Source organism: Perca fluviatilis, chromosome 19, assembly GCF_010015445.1.
Source record: "Perca fluviatilis chromosome 19, GENO_Pfluv_1.0, whole genome shotgun sequence".
In the NCBI taxonomy this organism is placed as follows: Eukaryota; Metazoa; Chordata; class Actinopteri; order Perciformes; family Percidae; genus Perca; species Perca fluviatilis.
Genome location: NC_053130.1, coordinates 20,915,318 through 20,941,440, shown reverse-complemented (window position 1 = coordinate 20,941,440; position 26,123 = coordinate 20,915,318). Strand labels below are relative to the sequence as shown.

Here is a 26,123-nt window from a genome sequence, read left to right as displayed (position 1 = left end):
GTTGCAGTTAAATAATTCATTTATATGGTGCACAGCAGAGCTCACACTCTAGGTCTCGGCTGAAGGTTGTATTTTACCCATATATTTTACCTATATATATATATATATATATACACACATACATATATACATATACATATACACATACATATATATATATATACACATACATACATACATATATATATATATATATATATATATATATATATATATATATATATATATATATATATATACACACACACACACACACACACACACACAAGGCTATGATAGTCATTCAGACAACAGACAAGTTCATCATCATTCATACAAAAATGCAGATATCTATGTATGCATTGGCCCTGGGGGCCTAACACATTGCAACTAAACACATAAATAGCCAAAACATAATCCGCAAAAAAATAAATCATCTGTCACTTTGATAACGCAGCATAACAGAACATGCTGAAAATTCAGACATAAGCTGCATAGCAGATATCTGCAAAGATTGTCAGATTTTTTTTTTTTTTTATAATTTGAAACTTGAAACGTTGTAGATGTTTTCTTTATCTGCTTAGGTTTTGTCTATTTGCATGTGTAAGTTGCAACGTGTTGCCACCACGGATGTAGCAGTAGGATCCCACAACTTCATGTTACATGTTCTTTGTCTAAGGCTTGTACAGTATATGTTAATGAACTTGAAAGTTACCTGATCTGCCATCACGCTGGAAGTCCACATGGTACCACTCGCCATCATTTACTTTTTTATTGACTGCCCTGGTCTTTGTGGTTCCTGAGCCCATATCCAGCAGCAGGTACAGATGGCCATCCAGCATCTCAATGGCAAAAAAGTCCACCTTCAGAGTCTGGGGACTCTTGGAATCCTTTGGCTGCTGCTTGGGCTTGCCATGGCTGAAGAGGAGAAGGCCGTTGGGCTCTGTGGTGCGGAAGTCAAAGGAGATGGAGCCTGTCTTCTTAGCATTCCACTTGTTGAGGATAATGAAAGACTCTGGCGTCTCGAATGTGATGGGGTCCAGAGTGGCCACATTCTCACACTTGAAGGCCACAGTACCATGGACCTTCATCTTGGGATCACCCTGCTTGGCCATCCTGGACAGCTCAAGTCTCACATCGTTGTTTTTGTAAACAACCTGAATTGGGAGTAGAGTAAGTAAATCATTTCTACAGTCATACATACAGTGGAATATCACACCAACGAGGTGAAAGATTTGACTTCTGTTGCTGCTTGAATGTAAATGTTCCAGGCCATTGAATAATTCGTATGTGTAACTGCTTTCAAAAATGAATGAGCTGGATAAGTAAAACAGCAGTTGTCCATGTGACATTTCACCCCCTTAAGGACGTTGTGTCATAAGCAGGGCTCGAGCCTTGGTGATCTTTGTCACACTGCATCTATGCGTCAGCAACTGTGTTTACGTGGCTCCAAATGTCGCTCATACCACCCTGCTGGATGCCTTCACAACACATGCATAGTATACTCTGGCTGGTTAAAGTGTAAATAGTTGAGACATCCATGACTTTTACCTTCAGTGTCAACTAAAGGAAGAGACAGCCTGAGCTTAAAAGGCAATGGTGATAATGGTAGCGGAAAATGAATCCATTAGGTAGCATTTCCTGGGATTGTGTGTGAAAAGTGAGATGGAGATTGATAAATCTAAACTGCTGCCTTGATTGCAGGTGTGGAGTAAAATGCCGATTAAGGCCCCTGTTGCAGCTTGTGATTAGAATCAAAGTGGGCAGATGATGGATATGTCTCTCTAAAGCAAAGTAAAAATGACTATGAGCATACACATTGCATTGAAATACACAAGTCTACTCTACATATTTGTATACAGAATCCTTCACATCAATATCCATTTATATGCTCAGACACCCTAGACCAGACAGGGATATTGGCATCAGTGCCTAAACAAAGTGCATTAGTGCTGTGACCTTTGAGGTGCCAAGTACTGAAGAGCTAAGGTCCAGAAGTGAAAGACAGTTGCAGTCAATTACAAAAAAATGTACCATTAGGTCATTAAATTCCAATTAACCATGGATGAGAATAATTATCATATGGTAGAGAGCAAGATTCAACTGACCAGTTTGTCAACTTGATCGTTTTTAATTACCAGTGTCTGTCTCACTAATCAACTCAATTTATGTATGAAACTCATCTTCCATTGCATTCTGTTCTAAACACTGTAAATCACTCCTTGTGAAGTAAATATTTAAAACACTGATCAAGACAACGAAGTAGCTATAATGTTTTTGCATATGTGTGTGTGGGGGGGACATTCAAACGGGAGTGCTATTGTTAATGACAGTCTTGCCATAAATTATAGATAATGAAAGAAAAAAAATCCATAATGTAAGCACTTTACGAGAAAAACACATTTGCACACATTTGAAGTGTTTTAATATAATGTGTCAATCAGTTTGCAAAGCAAATATTATGAAGACAGCTAAACGTTAAACCCAATATGGTCAATAGTATGCCAGGTAGTCTACCCCTAGGGGGCACAAGCAGAGTCAATGATCTCTTCCACACCACTCTAGCACTAATAAGTGACAGACAGCCCAATTATGGTTAGCATGCATATGTATTAATATAAACAAAACAGTTCTAAAGGTAAATCTATATAGCTTTCAACAGGACAAATCAAATGAGTTACAGAACTGCCCATGTTACAACACTGCCCATGTTCTTTTTTGTTGTCATGTTAAGCGTTCACCTGAAATCAAGGACACCTCCAATGGGATTGCATTAGCATGGAGCATTATGTTTATCACTGAGTCCGATCTACTGTGTCCAACTGCTCGGGTGGAAGAAGCTCATAGTGGTGCATCAGAATCAGGTAAGATCAGGCTTAGTTTCTTGTAAATTATTTGTGACTGACTGTATCAGACCGCATTCAACTGCAAAGAAAACAGGAAACAGATAATGTTTTTTTATTCCCACGTCTTTATCTTCCCTCTAAAAAAAAGGTGTCTAGTCTGTAACGGAGCCAATGGTATGTTTTAAAGATTTCATAGAAATAGAATCCAAAGATAATTTGACAAGAATTTTTTGACACAAGAAAGAATGTAAAAAGGAGTAAAGGAATAAAAGAAGATATCTCTGCCTGGACCATAGTCATGTAGACTATAGGTGCTACAGATAATAAACCAGCCAATAAACCAGAATCAATTTGTTATAGTCAAAACAAAGGGCACCTTTCACAGTCAAAGAAGCTTTGGTCTGAGCTACAACTGGTGCTGCGCTAGTAGTGCTGCACTAATTTGTCATCAAGCTAGGGCTGTCACAACTGAGCAATTACTGCACCACCGTTTGTTTTGCCATCAGAACCAACAGGCAGTCATGGCAACTCAGACTGGGATCTGCACACAAATGCTGCAACAAGCCACTACGAAACATGCCATCAATCAAGGCTCACGGCACGTTAGTAAACCTCCTCTCATATGTGATCATGACATACACAGAAAATAAACCTGAGATGGGGCTTCTTCATAATGCAACAGGCTGGATGCGAGCTTGTGAATGCAATGAAGAAGGCATATTTTACAAATAAAACGACAACTAAGAATATTGGGTTAAAACAGATCGGTGATGCTGTTTTGCCCTCATTGTTCACCGTGAAGTTAGCTGGAGTGAATGTAGCACTGGCGTATTTTATGTCCATAAAACCAAATATTAAATAAGCAGCAAATAGAGGAGACATTCTGTATGTCTGACATCTCAGGGGAACAATCACATCTATACACCATATTTAAAGTGTGATCTCAGGATAGTGAGAGCAGCCACTGTGGTTAGGCTGACCAAGAGCAGTGAGGGCAGCTCAATGATGTGCATGACCATGCTTGTGGTGGTCTACCCTATCTGCAGCAGAGACATGTAGTTAAACTAAGATACTCCCCTTTAAAACGAGACCTCTAACGAGCTGTACATGGCGTGTGGACATGTAGTCCACACCCTGCCTGCTCATTAAAGAGAGCTGCCTCAGACATTCGCGGAGGACGACAGCTTGCACTTTGAGGTGAGCGACAAAGGCAGGACACCACAGGAGCAAGAGGAGGTAGAACAATGAAAGAGGGGAAGGAGAAACAGCTTTTGAAATTAAAAGATCATTCTGCAGTACTTTGCCTGCTAGATATCTTTGAATATCCCTGGTGGGTCCTGAAGTAAATACATTAAGTCAGAATCCCTAACCAGCAAAAATAAAAAACTACTGTACAGCTTAAAGTGAATGGTATAATTTATGAACCTTCTGCAGGAGAAATAATCTCTTCCTCTCTTGATTAATCTCTTGGGATAAAGTGTACACTACACATACACCTAGAACATATGAGAAAAGGGGCGAGTGACAAATAACATACTGTAAGACATGAGCCAGATTCAAAGGGTCCATTACCCCATCCCAAATACAAAATGAATACATCACCTGAAAGCATATGATCTACGTTTTTTTTGTTAATTTCTAGCACAAGCTAAAATTGTGTAGATAGTAATGAGTAAGTCATTAGGTAAGTGGTCTAAGATAACATCAGTCTGGTACTGCATATATTCCCTAGTGATAAAGTATGTCAGTTGGGTGACTGCTCATGACATTCAACTGACTAATCTCAAGATCACTGCTCCTCTTTGAAGTGCACCTGACAGAGCTGTATGAAGCCTGTGGTAAATTCCACTCTAAGGTAGTTCTTAATGTGCGGCTGTGTGGTACCCCAGACTTCTCAAAGTGAACGGGTGTGTGTGTGTGTGTGTGTGTGTGTGTGTGTGTGTGTGTGTGTGTGTGTGTGTGTGTGTGTGTGTGTGTGTGTATAACATTATGAGTGCACTGAGGAGGCATAATAAAGTTTGGGTGAGTGTATGTGAGGAAAAGAGCAAAGTGTAAAGGATGAGACAGGGTCAGTGTGTGGGTGGAATAGCCTGTGTTGGTGTCCTGAGGTGAAGCCAGTCATATCCTGTACACCCACCAGCCTCAGAATGCACATATAAGTGGTGTTTACCTCCTTGAGGCAGCCCATGAAGTTGTTGCTAACTGGAGATCCAGGCAGGTCAGCTGTGCTAGGACTCCCTCCAACATAGAAAAAGTCGTCAGAGCCTAGCATGGTGTAGTCTTCTTGTGTATATCCTGTGGTGGTCAGAATCCCATCCACGGATATTGTTACCTAGACAACAAAGCACAGGGAAAGGACACGCTATACTCAGACAGCCTATATACTGTTATTGCCTTTCCTTCTTGTCGTCTATGACAGACTTCCCTACATGTTTTTTTTTTATACCCATTTTCATGTCTGTTTTCTTTGTCTTTTTTCTTGTTTTTTTTATTTTTATTATTTTGTCCAGTTTGATTAGTTGGAAGACTGCAAGGCTTCAAAGGAATGCTATTCTAGTTAAGAGTGTTAGTAAAGTGCCCATACTACAGTGTTAGTATTTCCCCTACTGCAACTTAAAAGTACTTTGGCAGACACAAAAATGGTGTTAGTAGAATGTTATCTAGGTTAGTTAAACTATTAATTCCATATTAGTACATCCAGCAGTTCTACAAAAGAAATCAGAAAGTGCTACTAGGTTAGAGAGGGAGCACATGCTATGAAAAGCACAATCACCTTTTAGTATAGGACAATGACTGAGGGTTTTAAAAAAAAAAATAGCATGCATGCATTTGTCTTTTCTTTTTGATTACAAGCATACAAAAAGAAAGATTCTTGACTGGGATACTGGGAATCAGTGTTTTGACACTTGCTACAGTGGCAGATGCATGCAAAAGCTTATGGACACGGCGAAACCACAAAGAGAAATAAGAACGCACCAGAAAAGCACCAATGACAAACACAGCTCAACTGTCACATTCATGTTGACAAATGGCCAGTGTGACATTTGCAACACGTAGTCAAAGTGCATGCCATGCAAAGTGAATGGGGATACAACTGGCTGAGCCAAAGAGCATCAGGCCAGCCAGACAGGAGAGGGTCCTCATTATTAACCACAGCTTGATGCAAAAGGCTCGAAATGATGCTCCTAAAAAGGTGGATCAAAACAGAATTGGACAGGAAACAAGTGAAATAAAGAGGATGAAACCAATGAATGAACCAAGAAATTAAAAAGGATTCGAAAAGTAAGCAGAAGAGTACCAACCGCAATTTCCCTTTTTTGTAAATGACGTCTACAGTAAAAAAAAAAAAAAAAGAAAGAAAAGAAACACACGGCAAACCCAAACTAAGAAACAATTAGAATGATATCTACCGAACAATGTAGTTTGTTTACCATAGCGTGTCCAATGCCTGAGTGCTTTGTGGAAAAGGGGGGAGAAAGGAAATTAAAAACTGTGAACAGAATAACGATTGTTACTCAAATAATATATGATGGTCAATACTGTTAGTACATTGTTAAACGGCAAAACCGTACTGGTTAGTAGAATGACACATTCCATGAATGATGTTAGTTTGTTTCCAAAGCATGTTAGTAACAGAGAAAAAGGGCAAAATAAGTTTAACAAGAAAAAAGCAGACTAAGGAAATAACAATAATGCTCCACAACAGGTGCCAGAGCTCGACCAGTGACTCCCTGAGTTCCTCATGGCGTCTTTGCACCATGTTCTGAATGTGACCAGACCGTGTAGCAGAAAAGACTCCCTTACCCAATTCCTGACAACAGGTTATGATTGACAGACATCAAATGGTTCATAAGAAAGAATGCCTAAAGCACATCAGTTGACCCTCTTTTACCAAGTCCCAAGTTCAAGACCATTTTAAAGCTTTGTTTCTTTTATTGGTAGTAATATTTGCGTTCTTTTGTACTTAGTTTTAGGCTGGAGACCAATCCAGTGTATCAGACTTCCCGGCACTCATACAATACTGTACCTCTGTTTGGTCTTATTGATGAACTTTAGGATCACTTTACTGCAATGAGACAAAGCAAAGAAGACCCTGACACAGAATGAGGAGGATGATAATTTTGATTCCCCCAAAGTGCATGCACTCAATATGCTTGGTTTTCTTTCACAATTTGAATGCAGTGAATGTTCAAGCTGGCCAAATCCTTAGGTTTGGTAATAATCAATTTGCTGATTATGCAAAAGAAGCAGCTTTGGTACTGATTTGAAGACAAACGTTTCCCACCAAATGAGCAGTGACAAATCTAGAAATGTCTTAATGTTTTGTAAGTTTTGCGCAACTGTCCTTATCAAAAAGACCACACGTCACTGACCTAGCTGTTATACAACACATAACGCAGTGATTAGTTCATGTTGGACCCACCCAGATTTTCCACCGGGAGTGTCTGTGCTGTGTTGCAGCTGCACCGCGGTTTTGTTCCATCCTCCGCCACGCACCATACCACACCAGGAGCATTTCAGAAGTGATGCGTCTTGCTTGCCCCAACTCACAGATTTTATTGAATGGCAGCGATTGCTTGCGGGGGTCGCCGCGCCTCCGAAACGCAGCACAGATGCGCCCGGTGGAAAATAGGGGTCAGCCATCCACCTGTGGCCAATCAGGCCATAGAGTACTGGAGGAAATCCCATGTGCTGTTGTAATAGACCTCTTGGGCAGAGTGAGTCATAACACATCAACTTACTGTAAATGGAAGCAGTGATCAGGATCTTGTTGTGGCAGCTTTTAGACAGTAGGGTTGTGAAATTCCAACCCAAGATTTACTCTGTGGTGGCTTACACCAATTGACATGGGGGAGTGGGGTTGTTATTTTTTAAAGCCACTAAGAACATATTGATGTCTGGCCTCAGCAAGCCCTTTTTTGGATCGGTCGGGGATCCAACAGACTGGCACTGTTGTCTTCTAAGGGTGGTCTGCCATTAACAGAGAGACGGCTACATCCTGACACCATTTAGTATATGTTGGCCTGTCTACTACAAATCAGTAGTAGTTAATCTGTTTGCAACATAACAAACATCATGCACATGCTTCTGTAGCTGTCTCGCAACGACAATAACAGGTGGATGATGTGCTAAGGCCAAAGGCTCTTTTTTTTTAAAATCATATCTGATTCCTCTGCTCTTGGTGAGAATCAGGCAAAAACAATTCTGGCCTGTCCCCGGTTTTTGAGCAGGGTTGCCACATGTAACTGGCACTGACAGTGGGAGGTCTCAAGTAAACCACCCTGTGGTGTTTCCAAATGTAAGGCACAAGCTGGTAAATGGGATTCAGCTTGTGCTGTCTAACCAAGGCACACTGTCACTACGTAGTCTCTTAAGAGTTAATAATGCAGAGGTGAGTCATCAAGGTCTCGTAGGCCATTAGAGCCTTTACTCGACATTCAGTACATTATTATAGCAGCAAACCAATATTTTCTATGTAAAGGATATAGTGGATTAATGGCGTCCTGAGCAGAGAATGAAGTCACACTCCCTCTGTTTGTGTTGTAATCCGACCTTCCCTGTTCTTTGATTAGATAGCCGGTCTGGCCGTGCGTGCATGTTAGTGCCTTGTGTGTCGGTATCAAAACGCAGAGGACCCTAACTTAGGGTCTGTATTTGACGAGTCAGGGAACGGTCTGTGAGAGCCGTGTGGAGTCAATCCCAGACCACTTTTTTACCTGAATATTGAGTGCAGCTCCTATTAATACTGAAAACAGAGAAATTGTACTTGCTCTTAAGGGTGAATATGTCATAGTAATAAACTGTATATTAAATTAGAGAAGTTGCATTTGTTGTCTGAATGAGCCTGAATTCTGTTTTAAAGCTACGGCTTTCTTTTCTCCCATAAACTGTAACTTAATAGATGTCTTGATTCACATCTAGATGTCCCTGCTCACTTGTGGTTCTGTTTTATCTCCACCACGCACCACCATGATTCTATTTAGCAATCCAATTACAATGTCTGGAAAAAGTAATGTATTGTATGATGGAAATGATTTAAGTGCATTTGTTTTGATTAATTTACTGAGTCTCTGCATCACCCTCTGTACTGTTACCTGACGTAGATTCCTTGTTACTTTGACATCATGCCAATCATTGTCATTAAATTTCCCATTGACTGGCTCCACAAGAGCTTCAAAGGCTCCAGACCCCAAATTAATGACGAGTGAGACAGCCCCATTTTTCAGTGCCAGGTTGACGTAATCAGCCGATTTGCCCGTGTGCAGCATCAGTCCATTCCTCTGTAGGGTTCTGAATGACAATGTGATTTCATCACTGCTGCTTTGAATCGGGTTCAAGGACAAGTCGTAGCAGAAAAACTCTGATCCTTTGAAGGTGGCGACATACTCTTCTTTTCCTGCGGAGACAAAGAAATAGAAATGTGTCGCATTAATATCATGGCCTCTTGGGTGCCTGTCAGGGAGCTGTCAGAAAAAAATGAGAAAGAACCACTCACAAATGTGGGATTAAATTAAAAAAACACTGAAATTGGAGAGTTGGCAAGCCAAAATGTGCATGTATATTTAGAGATTTGCTTACTAGCTTTCAATGACTAGCTCGTATCTACCTTAGCCAGAGAACACAAGTGTTGTAGTGTAGAAAGAAGCACTGCATTAAAGGTGCTCTAAGCGATGTTGGGTGATGTTATTTCTTGTTGACGTTCAAAGTATTTTCAAACAAAACGAAGACTAGCTCGCTCCTCCCTCCTCCTCATCCCGTCCCCTCCCTTCTGTGCTTCAGATCAAAAGACCAACTTTTGGTCTGATCAAAAGAGGTGGTATCGGTCCAGACCAAACTGAACCATGGTTCGGTTCGTTTGCAGTATAAAAAATATAAAAAAATTTTGGGATGGTTTGGACTTTCGGACCATTTACAGGAAGTTAGGCAACTACGTACCATTGAAGAAACCCCCCGGAAAAAACCCTGCTAGAACAAGCAAAAATGAGTCGAGGAAGTACTTGGGGAGAGGAGGAAATTAGATATTTAATTTCAATTTGGTCAGACGAAAACATTAAAAGTCAATTAGAAAACGCTCACAAAAATGCAGACATTTACAAAAAAAATTATGAGCGGATGAAAGAGAGAGGGTATGAGTGAACAGCCCAAAAAGACAACACGCCAACGTCAGACGCACGCCCGTTTACTCACCGATCAAAGGGAGACGCAACACACGTACGTGGTGACGACACGCCGTAGGCAGGGTGCGAACTACGGGGGAGCTAGGGGGAGCTCGGCTCCCCTTAATAAGACATGGGCTCCCCTGAAAACGTGATTTGTGAAATTTTGGGGGGTCTCTAAAAATATTGACAATGTGTCATTTTGACGTGCAATTTTAGTTTTTTGTAATGTGATCATCGTGGATTATTATGTGTAAAACTGCAAAAATATCATTCATGCATGTCGGCGATTTGAACCTAATTCACTTCAATAAAGATAACTATACATGCTATTCTTGTTATGAGCATCAAGGCGTGGCGGCGCTGCGATGTAAATTCAACTCATGTTAACCATAGACAGTATATAATAAGATGTTAAATCAAAGATTCGTAGAAAAAATAAACGTTGGAGGCCATTAATCGGCGCGCAAAATCCTTGAAATCCATTCTGCAGTAAGCATCATATAGCCATGGCAAAAAGAAAACAAGGCAGTTTAATTAATTTTGGTTTTACTAAGAAATTGTGTAGCGATGACGTTAATAGCACGACTAATTCACTGTTTGTTAAGGATGGAAGCTTGGGGTGTGTCGCTAAGGTCTAATTGAACGGAGGAATTCTGGTATTCTTCAGTAGCCTGAGTAACTTTAACCGTTTTTCATGTGAAAGCTCAAAGACAGCCTGATGCTTTGTTTATAGACTATTTGTGGCTGGCTGTTTGCTATTTGACCTATCTACTCCTGTCGATAAAGTATAATAGTATATCGCAGGACGCACCCCCCGCATGGAAAAAAAGTGGGCTCCCCCGAAGGCCACGGTATAGTTCGAACACTGGCCGTAGGTATGTCATTGAAAGTTCTTTAGTGGGCTAGCAAAATTACTATGTGAAACCAAAAAGAACGTAATTAAACACGAATGTTGGTACAGAACTTGGTCCGGACTTTTAAGTGTGAAAACGCCCTATGAGGTCTGCCTGGTACACGATGATCATGTACATACAAATACACTACAACACTGATTTTCCTTTGTTTACTTGCTTCGCTTTTCTCATGCTATTGTGTCAACACAGGGTTTCCCACAGGTTGAGACTTTACTTGTGGTGGTGTGTGGCGCAGGATGTGACGGCACGGTGCATGATGGCTGGGTTCAGTCAAACAAAGGTTTATGAACTAGGCCTATTTATTGAAAAAAAATGACTACATAAGATAACTTAGAAATAAATAACTATTTGCATATTAAACAAACCAGACAACAAGATGATATAGATGAAGTGTCACCTATGATGTGCTTGCTCTGTCAATTAAATCTGGTTTGTCAAATACATTTTATGGATCAGCAGAAAAAACCTGACTGACGTTACCCAGAGCTGAAATGTTATAGCCTATGCATTTACAACTAAACCTTAAAACCATACTATGATCCATACAGAAAGTTATGCTACATGTTATTATAAATCTCAACACTGTGCGCACAGAATGTTTCTTTTAAGTCCTGTTAAAAATAATATTACATTTAGGCTATCCAAAGTTAATTCTTGTTCATTTTGTTTTTATAATGTTAGATCATTGTTCGTGTTTTAATCCGTGTTTTGGGGATTCTTAGAGCGTTAAACAATCTGTTTTTCACTATACATGTCTGCGTGGCTGGAGGCTGGAGGCCTGGTCTGTGTGCTATAAAATTACATTGTTGATTGGAAAACAAATGTAATTCGGATTTTATCTGCCTGGGCATGCCGCCCAAGTATATTCCCTATGGGAAACACCGCAACATACTGTAGTTACAGCTACATGGCAATCATGAACATGCAAATAAAGTATTAAAAGTACAAACCGTATGCCCACTTTTGTACTAAATGCTAACAGAACTTGTGGTCAGTTTATACCAGCCTCATAAGATTGTAGAATAGTAAACAGGGCTCAACAGTAACGGTTGGCCTTGGCAACCACATTGATTCAATTGGCAACCGTTTCGTGGCCTCTGGTTGCCCCCTTTGGCAACCACCTGTTAAATATTTGTGTTTTTTTAATATATAAAAACAAATCAATACCTACAAAACTGGAAAATCTTATTTCAAAAGAAGTCAATATTTTATTTGGTTGTCTCCGTAAAGTTTAAACACTACGTTTGTGCGCAACACATTTCAGCTGTTGTGCGACCACTATCCACACACGCGTGTTTGCAGTTAAAAGATACAGGCAACGCAATTTTCTGTTCACGTTAACAGCGCATGTTAAAATCCGGTGCTACTATGGCACCGTTGCCCAGTATCTACCAGACAGAATAGCAATGTGGATTTCAGTGCCTCATTACGGTGCCACCTAAATGGCTGCGCTGCTCTCTGATGCTCCGAAACAGACGTTCAAGGCAACATCACGTCAGCACGTCTGATCCAAGACCACACTCACGCACAATAATTAGGCACGTATGCATTAAATCAATGTGATATTAATTGAACCCCACAAGCACATTACATTAAATCATATCCTTCTGCATGTTTAAATCAATGATGTGATATGAGTTATTGACACCGGGTCTACACACCCTTTTCAGCTAGCTGCACAGAGATATGCACACACACACACACACACATTTCAAACTGGAGAACTGAAATTCAAATAGTCTAATTAAAGTGAAACAATATGACCCCTCAGTAATAGAAACAATGTGAAGCCACTGAACTAACCCAGACTACCACATGTTAAACAGTCAGACACTATTTGAGATACCGTTTTACCTTTACACAGATAAAATGGACCACAGTAATCAGCTGTCAGTACTGACCACATTTGAACAGTAAGTCCTGTGACTTAGTGGATATGTGGTCAACAGTTTAAATGTATTTATATTTCTTAAATCAATAGAAATATCTGCAGTATAAAGGTTTTTTAGTTTAGTGTTTATCCAGTTTCCTGAACAATTTCCCCAAATAGAGCTGTTCAAGCAGAAAGCATTCCTGTGACAGCATATAGAAGTCCTTCTACCATTAGAGACACTCGATTAGTTCAGCTACAGGTTTTTAAAAAGAATCGCGCATGTTGGCAATCAGCCATCACCCATCCTCAGATTTGACAGGGGCTTGACAAAGCAAAAATAACCTTGAAAAAAACCTTAACAAATGTTATTGTGAGACAAAAACAAAGCGGCCCTGAGCATCAAAGGGTGATGCATGTGAACATCCATTAGAAAGCGTTTAAAAACAGGTTTAGACAGATAACAAGCCATTAAAGGCACTAGCAGAAAATAGACCACCAAAACACAAATGGACCAAAGCATTCGATTATTATAAATGGGGAGCGCTGCACATTTATTTAGGCTTGCCAAACAAACACACATTCAAAATGGACACTCACACATGCTTAGAGTAGCATCCAGGCATGGAAACAACAACACAACAACTAAAAGGGGTTGCTGTCCACAACAATTTGTCACCTCATTGATTCCCCCTTAAAAAAAAGGCAGTATAGCGCACCTCTGGGAAAACAGCAAGGGGCCGTAATTGAAGTTGACTGGATCTCATCACTCTTTGGTCATTCCCTCAATGTCTGAGCCCCCTATCAGAGAAAATGAGAGACCTCTACCCTATTCACTAAATCCACCCATCCCCGCATAACAAGACCAGTGACCACATGACAAATAGAGCCAATCGTTTGGGGTTATTCTCATCTCTCTCTCTTTACACACATCCCCATGCCTGCACTTCAGTTAATTCCCCTAACCAATGGAGAATAAATTGTGTGTGTTCAGCACAGGTATTTACAACACTTGGGGCTCAGCCCAGAGGCAGCTCCAGGGCTCGGGACATACATCTCCTTAGAAAATCATATTTTCATTCAAACACTGGCAGTCTAGTGTAGGCATGGGCCGGTATGAGATTCTGACAGTATGATAACCTTCAGCAAAAACATCACGGTACTGCGGTATTGCAATTACAGCTTTAAAATGTTTTATTTTTGAAATTAATTTTTTGAACACAATGTATTTTATTTTTAAACACACTGCACACTGGCAGGAAGAGGGATTTCTAAAGTGCAAGTTCTGTCCTTGATGACTCATAGAAAACAGCTCTTTGATGTCAACATATGCAGGTCTAAATTTAGTAGAACTATTTGAACATCAGTCTGCACTCAGCTGCAATATCTTTAAAAAGTTCAAGAACCAATCACTTCATTTAACGTTATGGCTCCATCATTTTGACCATCGAATAGAACTGAGGGAATGTACATACATATTAAAAACACAAGAGACATTAATTATACTGATATGGCAAAGCATGACTTAGCTTTTTGGGGAATTTTACCATAAAGCTCTCAGCCAAGTCATGTCTCGGGCCAAGCTAGCACTCAAACTTTCATCTTGCCACTAATGGTAGTCAGCTCACAAGCACAAAGATGGCTCCTTTTAGCTGTCTTTCCATATCTGGATAACGAGAGAAGTCCCGAGAACCGGTGCTTCGGTACAAAAATTGGTGGACATTAAAGATTTATTCTATTCTAATGACAAAATACTACGTTAACCTTTGCTTCAACTTAAATGTTATGTCTACTGTAAAATATGTTCTTTCTTTTTACATAGGACAGTGACTGGCAGCACCCCTAACAAAAAAAAATAATGCAGACAGCTGTGCTGGTTTGCACGATAAAGTGTAGCTCAACGCACACAAATTTTAAAGCAGCAGCATCATGTAAAATACTGGCTATTAAATCTAATATACCACACCCCCTTGAGGAGTAAGCACATTCTGAAAGTAAAATTCTAAATTTTTGACAATTATTCCCTTTACATATGTTGATTTCAACTCAATGAACTACTATAAGCAAAGAGTGCCATGAAGATTTTGTGCATTCAGTGTGTAATTTCTAAGCCTCGAAAGGTAGACCATAGCAACCCGACTGGTAACCAGTATGTACGCCTGTGCATTTTCTTATACAGGATCACAGCAGACATAGCAACCTGCCAATGCAACATTGAAGTTGTGAACATTTAGCATGTTTACTCCGATGTGTTATTTTCCTGCAGAAGAAAAAAAAAGGATCTTGAAGACTACTGTTTTGTCACTGTGTTCTCCTGGGTATTTGGGTGTGTCCCACTTGTCTGTCCCTAGGCTGTCCTATGGTCTAAAGGCAATCAAACTACAGCAAGCTGCTGGCACATTAATGCCCTTGAGACATGACACTGAATGTAAAGTCTTTTTTCAGAGAACAGAGGACAGAAAAAGACATGAAGTGAGTAAAAGTGTAGCTGCTAGCAAAAGGCCATAAATAGACACATAGGTAAAACCTTGTCACAGTCAGAGGTTCTGAGTAATTCAAAGCCTTTTCAAACAAAAACAGAATATGGGTGCTCCGAAGCTTCACTGCTTTTCAACAGCAAATATTCGAAGCTTCGGTGGCGGAGGCAGCGGTGGGGGAAACCAACATTTCCGACCACACTTGAATGCAGCTTTATTTCATGGGAAAATAAAAGGCGATTAAGCGAGAGACGAAGCGACAGCTTTGTTGTTGCAGGACATGTTCACCTGTTATTACACAAAATCCTGAGCAGTTCAGTGCATGGGTTTTGTTTTTTTAGCTTCATAGTATTTAAAACTTTTTTACAAAACAAAAAGGAAAGACCTGCATTTTTGCCGGACTGTCTAACTAATGTATTGGCATTATGCACAGCTGTACTATCTTTACCTTTATCAAATCGCCCTTTATAAAATCGTCTGAAAACCAGGCTGATACAGTACATACCTCTACAAACAGACTGCTTGCTTATAACTCAACATTTCACCGTTCTTGGCTGATACGGACGACATAGCGCTGCAAAATTAGCCAGCGGATAGCGGACATTTAGCAAGCAACTTCATCCCGAAATAATTTTCAGACTGCATGCAGGTTTAAAAAAAACTAACAAATATTCGAATCCCAAAAATTGAAAATCGAATACCTACACATCGAATGAATATTTGAATATCCTGATCCAGCCCTAATAACATCCCTATCAAATACAACTGTGCTTTGACACTGATTTTCCCATAATCTCTTTGACATTTAGGATTTGTCCTCTGCCATATAAATAATTGTCAATCAATAGCATGTAATTGTTAGTGCCATTCTGGGACCTCATTCGCTATGGTCACATTACATTTGTGGTTGTGGTGCAGAACTAACTACCCATATTGATGGAAGTAATACAATTATTCAACACTCAAATTAAATTAGTGTCATAAAGAGTCAAAGCGGTATGTTGCTGGATGAAGCTACTACAAACAGCTAGGTGTACCTTGCTGCAAAAATAGAAGAGGCAGCAGAAGTATCACTTAACCCTCAGTTAATAGAAGCTGAGTGCGTAGCTACAAATCACTAATTTATTATGGAGCACCAAGGGGCTATAAGCAGGAGCATATGTACAACATGTCAGCATGTGACCGAGCGACAAGGAGGCACCTCATCAGTCACTTTGCTCTAACACTAATCTGGCATCTGCTACTCTATTTTTTTTTTTTAAATTAGCTTGCACCCAGGGGAGCACACTGCCTGTCAACACCAAATCACAACAGTCTGAAACAGACGTGGAAGGATATGTGAAAAATGACCTATGAAATTGGACTCCCCAGAAGAGATACGTCACTAAAGCCATTCCCACTCCCTATTGCATGTTCTGTCAACCTGAACAAACTGGAACTTTCCTGCATATGGTCTGGGAGTATGAACAGGTGCATGAGTTCTGGAATAAAACAACATCAATAATATCTGATGTGATGATGATGATGGTGATATGATCCGATTGTTTTGTTACTTAATGACAACTCTAAATTACACCTGCTTGGGAGACAGAGGAAAATTTGGCTAGCCGGCACAACTGCAACCAAGAAAATGATAGCTCAACGCTGGCTCCCCCCTCACTCGCTTTGTATAAAACAGTGGTTGGCGTATTTTCTAGACAGTTATGCTTGAGCTCTCTACAGCAAGGATTAACAGAGCTAAATCATCAACTATCAACCTATGGAAAAGCGCAGCAGCATAAATATCAGACCTAATGACCTCAACACCACAAGAACTAGAGGAGAGTGATTAGGCAAGGTGTGGTTTCTGTTTAGTTGTTTGTTTTGTTTCCTCGAGACTGCAGAGGGAGGTGGGGGGGGGGGGGTGGGAGAAGGTTTTTTGTTCTTTTTCAATTTGTGTTCAACTGTTCTGTGCACCATCTGCTACTACCTGTTGTTTTGTATGTTTGAAGGTGGCAAAAAAAGTTGATCACAAAAAAAAAAAATTACCTATGAAATGAACGTGAGGGGTAGGTTTTAATTCTAAATGGTGTTATTCCAATCTGTGAATTGTTTTAACCTGATGATGATAATACATATGTCAAAAATGCCGGGACAAATTAGAGGTCATATGATGGAAAATGACAGGAATGCACCGAAATGCAAAGAAAAGCATCCGTTCAAATAGAAACATTGTTGTTGTACATGTGGTTTAGGCCGCTGTAACCTTTTAAGGCACACTGCATTAACAAAAAATAAAGCTAACATCATTGTTACTGACAAAAATATGATTGTACTCCAGTGTCAACAGAGACAGAACATAGGATGACATTTAACAAGACCCACAGCTATTTGAAGGGGCTGGTGTAGGGGGTACTATAGGCATTGCTAAAACAGACACCATGATTATGTTGCCCATCTCCAATGGTGTTCTCTTGTTCATGACAGTCCCTAGCATTAACTGTGACTAGGCCTATACAATGAAACTCTACATCACTGTTTCCCGGTCAGAGATCTCACCCACCTTCCTGGCACCACTAGAAATACCATTCTTCAGCTCTGAGTAACAAGCTGAAGTAAAAAGAGTTGTGCCACGCTCATGTATGAAAGGTTCAGATGAAGTTCAAAGTTTTGGAAAAAAGAAAGACGCACTTCCAAATGTAGCACCTGGGGATTTTTAAGGCCTTCATGCGCCATAAATAAAATTGGACGCTAAAGCCATGCAATGTGGAGACCAAAGTTGCTTGATTGTCTGTGGCAAGGCTCTGTGACTGACCCTGCATTTCACTCTGTTTCCTTGTTTGACTGGTAGCCTATTAAAATGATACAGAAGTTAGCGTCTGGCAGCCTATTAAAATGATAGGAATTTAGCGTCGTGAAGCCAGCCTAAGCCTCTTACGTTATGACAGAGAGGAGAGTTTCTGAAGTGCTACATTCTTTGAGAACATATTTTATTACATGATTATCACACCATTCAAAGGACTTAATAAAATGTCTCAAACTGCTCCCTGCTCGCAAGTTAGGCACTCCCAATTCACTGATATTTGTATTTCAAATCAATTCTTGTTTTTGTCTGCAATAAAATCTAAATCTCTGTGAAGCTGATTGTTGTTGCTGATCGTGTTGACAGAGCAGCAAGAACAGGCAAGCAAGTCTCAATTGGCTCAGTAACACCTATCCAGGCATTTAACTGAAGGAGTCAGCATGTGCAGATGTGTATGAGCTTACACATACTCAGTTCTGTCAGACACCATACTGTGCTAAATTAACGTACAGTCCCATTGAGATCCACAGTATGAAGGGTGTTTTGCTGCGCTTAGAGAAACTCCCCTCCCCTGATGTCAGTCTGCAGGAACTCCTTGTCCATTTTCTAATAATTGGCTTCAATATTCAGCAAGTATGGATGCAGGTGTCAATTAGGCATTTATTAGAACATGTGGCTCATATTCTGCAAACAGATATTCATTCAAGGTGTGCAACTGTGTGTGTGTGTGTGTGTGTGTGTGTGTGTGTGTGTGTGTGTGTGTGTGTGTGTGTGTGTGTGTGTGTGTGTGTGTGTGTGTGTGTGTGTGTACAATTGCAAGCTATCGGTTAAAGTTTTTCTTGGTGATATAGCCTAGTTTAAACTGGTGGAATAGTCCAAGTGGTAGCCTTTTAAAACCAAATACGTTCAAGTGTAATTGCATGAATCTTATCTTATTTAAGAAACTGAGAATGTCTGGCAATTTAGCTTGAAAAAGTCAAACAATTCATCAGTTATCAAAGTTGTTGCAATTACTTTTACGTTGATTGACAAATCTATTGCTTATTCAGCTTGGTTGGTTTAATGGCCACATGTCTGCATTTCGGCCAATATTATGGATTTGTAGAAGCGTTGTTTCTATATTTAGGCAAAGGACTCTGTATTTGAATGTATTTATTAAATTGAATAAATGCAGCCACATAACTGACACAAGGGAATGCCAAAATATCTCCCAATACAACCAACCATCTGTAAATGTGCGCCATACTAGGTGGGTATAGCCAACACACTGCCTTTCTAGCAAAACAGTCCTGCGTTAGCTAGCAGCCTAAACTCCTCAATGACCAGAAAACAGCAACATATTTAAACATACTTACAGACGACGCATCAACAGAGAATTACAGGCAGGACTGATGAATACACATTTCTCTGCAGTGGTAGGTTCTTACCATTTAGTAGTAGGCCTACAGTAAGCAGACCTAAACCTGGGTATTCTTCCCCCTGGTGGCCAGGAGGTAAATCTCTAGCTTGTTAACATGATAGCCAGAATAAGGTGTGTCTGTAAAAGCAGGTAAAATTTAATTGTCTTTTTTATCAAGCTAATAACATATTCCTAAAGTTTTATTTTTAAAACTTGTATTATTTCATCCATTCTTTTGTTATATTCTGTTGTTGTGGGGGGTTTTTTAAACATAGTTTTCAATAAATGTTGGGACAACATAATGAAACTGCCTACAACTACATGCAAGAAGACGTAGAAGGAGTATAACTATTTTTTGCCTTCACAACAGCTTGAATCCTCATTGGATTTCTGTCATGCCATATCCTGAACTGTCTAGTGAGAAATTGAACCATACTTCAAGAAGAAAAGCGTCCAGTTTTTTGAGGGACACAGTAGGTGGAAACGTACTTCACATTCTGCTTTGCAGAACCTCCCAAATCCAATTGATTCACACTGCATTTAATCCTGAAACTGCTGAATTTGTGTGTATGAGTAATTGGAAATAAATAGTAAATTGGAATATGGGAACAGAATAATATGATGCAAACTGCTTGCACCACAGGGTGAATTTGATCCTGTAAATTAACTAGCCTACATATTCCATGGTTTTTACACAGTCATGCAGAGAAATCACCACACCAAATTATTTCCACACAGTTGCTGCCAAAAGCATCCCAGATAGCACCATGGTTAACAGCTGGCAACACGGATCGCATGTAGAAGGAATCATTTTACTTTCTCCGGAAACTCCGGAAAAAAAGGGTGAATGATGCCTCGTTAGACAGTTTTCTCATTGCTCAGTGTTCCATATGTTGTGCACCATCCATATGTTGGACATTAGAGTAGTACACCATGAAAATATACTGTATACTAACAATATTTATGACAGTGACGGTCACAATAAAGATGATGATGATTATGCTTTTAAAAAAAAAACTAAAGACCTACCTCTGTAGTCTGGATTGTAATTTAGCTTTATTTATTTATCTATTTATGTATCTGTATGTATCTATGCATTTTGCCTGTTTTACAATTTGGTGTATGTTGGTACAGTAATTGGAGTTTTTATCTATTTCTAATTATGCCACTGTTGTTTTCTCACTTTAAATTAATGAAACTGTTATTATTGAGTTTTTTATCCATATATTGCTGTGTATGGATTCTGTGAAGCACTCTGTTCTGAAATTTCATTTTATAGCTTATGTATGAAATATACTATACACATTAATTATACTATACCTAATTAATTGATTGATTCATGTTTTTTATTATTTTGACATTTTGCAAATTGGGTGGCATGCATATGTGGCAACACACAGCACAATATACTAAAAGAAACATTGACTCTATGAAGTCATCATGCATCTACAACATTATTATAGATATACTGTACGGACACTCACCTCTTTCAGTTATATAAATGTATCAGATAATACTTATACAAATTTGCCATGGAGTTGAGCTTAACAAAGTTAAAAATAAATATTTGTTTGCTAGACTGATCATGATAAAACAAAAGCTGTGTTAGCAGCAACTGCTGGCACAGAGCCAGAATGAAGGTCAGAGCTACATTCTGTTATTTATAGCCACTATCTTTATCAACATCTCTCTCTAATAAATGATAATGTGATTTATATAGCATGTCAAAGGTAATATGACATCACGTCGATGCATACTATAAGTTTCTGGAATATGAAATTACAGTTTTGCTTTTTACAGTCAATGGCTTTTTAGAGTCGTGGAAACTAGCCAATAAAATCTAACAACATTTATCACTGACAAAGACTCAAACAGTCATTTTAGAGTGTGTGAGCCAGATCACACACAGTCCTGTACTGTTCACTCTAATTGGCAGCCTCTCAATCAGGTGCGCAAGCAAACCTCCTCTGGGAGCAGCACCCACGAGGACATGAAACCATCTCATCCACAGCTGTAAAAGGCATCGCTACTTTGATGATGCACACACCTGTGCACACATTCATGCATACATGAAAACAAACATACAATAGGCAATAGAACTGATGTGGATACACATACATGCTCGACAGAAACACACCCACCGAAGGATATCTTCCCTTATAACCTTGACACATAAACAAGATTAAATAGTAAGAACTACACTGACTCTTGCAATCTCCACATCACAAAGTGCTATTTCCTCCTTTTAGCAAATAAATGTGTTGCAGCCACAGTTTACAAATCAAGGTATTATGTGCAGACTCACTAGCCACATTACAGTAATGTGCATGCCGGAGAAAATATTTGACATAATAGTTTATTTTCAAACTGACCACTCTGCAACACTATCTAGTTTTATCCTCTTGTGGTGCTTTTAAGATATTTTATAGCCAACACAATTAACAAGCGTCTTCCACATGAATCAAAATATCACAATCTCAGATGTGTGTGTTTGTTTGTGTGTGTGTGTGTGTGTGTGTGTGTGTGTGGTGTGTCAGCTTTAAATACTCTCTTGAAAGCATCACCTGAGGAATTCAAAAAAAAAAAAGTGAAGAAGGCTTTTTATTTAAAACAACTAAAGATTCAAATATATGCCTGAAATAAAAACGGGAGACATTTATAGCTGGCAGCTGGGCCATTGAAATACATCTTTTGGTGCACCTCCCTACCAACAAGAACATTTCTGTGAAGTGGGTTTAACAAATAACTCCTCCAAAAGCAGCATCTTGAGGACTTAATGGCCCTGGCAGAAGACAAGGTAGTCAATCTCTTGACGATATTCAGGAGCTTCTTTTAATCTAATGCAGGTGGAAAGGGTTAAAGAAAAACAAACCTGTCCGAGTTTAGAAATAGCAGAACAATGACAAGCAATACTAACAACATGCGACTAAATTTAACTGGGCATCAAAATAAGAGAAAAAAACACTCAAATCAGACAAATATGCATGTGAATACCCATGCACTCAGGCAAACTAACACTGTATGAATACACATACTAAACAGCACACTTCACTTTCATTACAGAATCACAACAGCATTATGGTGAAGAGGGAGTGTAATGTGCTGAATACTAATCTGCAAAGCCCAATCCATTTCTACAGAGTAAATCCAGAGGATAATAATGTAAGCCTTGGGGAGATGGGGAGGATCAATATCCTCATCAAAAGAGAAGCATTTTGATATTAATGTATAGTAGCACTTCACTTAACTAAATATATATAACGAGCAGGAGACTATAAACATGTTTTCTCCTATAGGAAATTAAATGAACTGATTTATCATACCTGATGATAATATTTGAGTGATTATTGACCATCAAAACCAATGAACTGCATGAACAGGTGTGTGGTAACATTTGATGGCAGCATTTTGTCTGACTGAGCCATTTAAAATGTGCTTACAGCAATACATCTTTGCCATAAGCATCTTAACAAGCTGCTCAATTTGGAAGTACCCTTGTCAAGGTTGCCAGCACAGATCTAAAGTGCACGCTGCGAGAGTGCGACAGAGGTTACTGTCCACTTTTAATTACTGGAGTGGAGGGAAGCAGTATCTGACTGTAAAGGACTAGCATTTGGCAGATGTCTAATTTGGGCCACATACATGGAGACATTCCTCCGACAAGAGCAAAGTCAAGAGGCGCTGAGGCATGTCATTGCAGAGAAATAATTCATGTGCTAATTACATTGCCAGTGTGTCTCAGGATGATATCTGTGCAGAGCTTCTCTTGTCTTCCCAGCTCTCAGCTCAGAGATCCACTCTGTCTGACACAGCATGAATCCTTAATAGTGAGCAGACACCCAGACACATCAGCAAAGGCACTTTCTTATCCTTATCCTCTGTGCTCATCCCTCATTGCCCGGACAAGGCATACATCATCTTAAGTATTAAGCTTCAAAGCTTCAGGTTGTCCTTGGTTGGACTGTTTATCATGCAAGCAAGGAACTACACGGTTATTATCTGCCATTTGGATAGTCTGATTAATTGTTTTAGCTCATTTTGACTCATCTAGTATTTTAAGACATTGGAAAAGTCATCAATGCTAATACAAACATAAATACAACATCAAAAGATGTATGAGTACATTCCTGTCATGTATTATGTATATTATGTAGAATAAACATTAAAACAGAGCATGCCTTTATTGTTTTATGTAATATAAAATGAAAGACAGAAAGTAAATATGAATTAATTCATAGAAACAGAAAGAAAGAAAAATGGATAGAAAGAACCAGAGTGATTCACATTGTCTTTTTGTTGCCAAATGTTGCCACCACTATCATGAGTGAAAAAAAACATGCTGAAATGCAAAGTGAGTGATGTGAAGTTTTCTACTTAAGATTTACAGTAGCGCTGCATCGTATGTCAGCAGCACTCAGACCTCAATAAAAGTAAAACTACTTAATCAGCTGTGGCGGAAACACTTACTGGTGTATTTTATGAGCTGCCAAAAATAATGAAACCATATCATTTGTAAAGTCATCATCTGTGGGTCACTGCCCTAACCTTCATTTCAGACCAGATGAGAGCCTGAATACGGAGGTACAAATACAGAAGCAGTTATCCTAAACGTTTGTAAAAAAAAAAAAAGATGAATGTAAGCAAAGCATTTAGTACATCAGAATAACTTATATGTGCCTTTCAGGAACAACCAGACCTTGTATCAACAAAGGTCCCATCCAATGATTGAACAAATCATGTAAATGACGAGTATAGAAGTGAAAATAGAGGTTTTCTAACGATTCATTTGAATTCGTATTCAATTGACAGTTTGGTAATAGTTTTAATGGAAATACAATTTAAATGTATTTTAAGGGTCTCAGCGTGTAAGAAAAAACGAATTATCCTTTGATGTCTCTGCAGTAGCATCTTCCCAGCATCATGTCGTCCAGTGGCACAGATATATACTTTTGTTCTTTCAGTTCCAAAGTCAACACAATGAGATCAGATTGTTCATTCATGCCTTTCATACTCCGACACTGGTAAAGTGGCCTGTCTGTCAGGACCAGTTCTTTCAGGTGCAGTGAGGTGAACTTGAGATAAATGTATCCTGAATCTAAACCAAATCTTCCCGGCACATCACCTCCGCTCTTTCTTAGTCAGACAAGAAAAGGGAACAAAGAGCCCTGCAGTTTGGTGTTGTGCACCACCTTTTCTTCTTGTTTGTTTTTTAAATTGCGTTTTGTTGTCAGAGTTTTAGTGGTTACTCAACAGAGGTTTGCCAATAGCCATTTGTGTTAACTCCCCTGTGGTGAAAGAACACGGCACAGCGCGCTGAGCAGCATCTCTGCATGTTTAAAAATGTGCTCCAATGAACAAATCGCTGCAGGACAGTGAAGCTTGACAGAATCCCAGCATCACCTCGCTGAGCTGCTGGGCAAGGTCACCAACACCAGAGTGGGGTTTTGTTCTCGTTGGCGAAAGGATGGCAGTTCTTAACTTCCATAGTTATATTTATAACATTTACACTTTGCTTTGCTACTAGCTGATAAAACAGCAGCCGTGCAATTATTTTCTTTCACTGTGGACTGGGTAACAACTGTCCCAAACATATCCTGCAGATACATGGGCTGTGTGATGTCGCACAGATACATACACTGAGGAATTTCCCCAGGACCTACTGTGTGCATTTAACATCAACACACCCAGTGCCGTTTTCCTCCCGAGTTGCCTGTTGCAATGCCAGCACTGTACTGAGGGATATTTGAGCAAGAAAAGACAATACACTCCTCTTTGTGTCTCGCACAGAGCCTCCCAGCTATGAATAAGATCACCCTGAGCTATCCATAGCACTGGAGAACCAGAGGCACAAATGTTTGTATTGAGCCAAACACAAAATAGCAATGGAGTTGAAAACCAGGCAAAAGCAAGCAGAAGCGGAGCATTCATACAGTGCTGTCACCGCACCACTTCAAAGGCTAAAACTCCTCTCTAAAGTTGTGCTAAAATTAAAGACTACAACGCCGTATGGTCACTTAACAGGTGATAGGGAATCATGGTCCCGCTTTAATAGCTTCTTAACAAATAGCTTAAATGAAATCCAGGATGGTAGGAGGATAAACAAATATATAGACTAATTAAACAGCCCTGCAATGGAATGCAAAGCAAGATGCAACTGTGCTATTGTTAATCTATTCCTCAGTTTTGCAGTCGGCTTAATCAGATCAGTCCAGCGCTCTAATTACATTGACGCTGTTGTCCTCACTAAGGTTTGTTCACAGAGGGTTGTCTTATATGGCCATCCCTCCTTCCACTTCTGTCACCTTAGTGATTGATAGTGGCAGGACCCCCCCACCACCTTTATCTACAGGGGAAAAAGATGCTGACCTATGGAGGGAAAATTACTCAATTTAGGGTGTTACTGTTTCTACAGCACTATGGCCCTGCTGACAGGAGACCAAGGTCATTTCATAATGGGTTGTCCAGCTGCCACTCTGCTGTCAACAGGCCTGAGTGATGAAGGGGAGTGTAGCCAGTTATGGTGACAGGAGTCAAGGCTACGGGAGCTTGATAAAGATCAGCCTCTATCAGGAGTGAAAAAGGCAAAGAAAGAGGGATAGAAAAAAGATGATCCTGCATTTTGCCCCCTAAGCCTTCAAAGCAGTGACAAATAGATCTGCTTTGTAGCTTGCGTCTGCGAAGCCGTCTGTTTTGCAT

The 26,123-nt window shown here is 39.7% G+C and overlaps 1 protein-coding gene across 38 annotated transcripts in view; it reads right to left on the bottom strand.

Moving 5' to 3' along the window:
• Positions 1–26,123, bottom strand: part of LOC120547712 (neurexin-1a) — a 265,714-nt gene that overhangs the window by 163,860 nt on the left and 75,731 nt on the right. For 29 of the 38 annotated variants that reach the window (XM_039783274.1, XM_039783276.1, XM_039783275.1 and 26 more), the window contains 4 exons: positions 8,921–9,222; positions 6,257–6,280; positions 4,996–5,157; positions 695–1,136 (listed from right to left, as the gene is read on the bottom strand). In XM_039783274.1, coding sequence (XP_039639208.1) covers positions 695–1,136; positions 4,996–5,157; positions 6,257–6,280; positions 8,921–9,222 — 930 coding nt within the window. The other 9 variants (XM_039783284.1, XM_039783290.1, XM_039783294.1 and 6 more) reach the window with 2 other exon arrangements.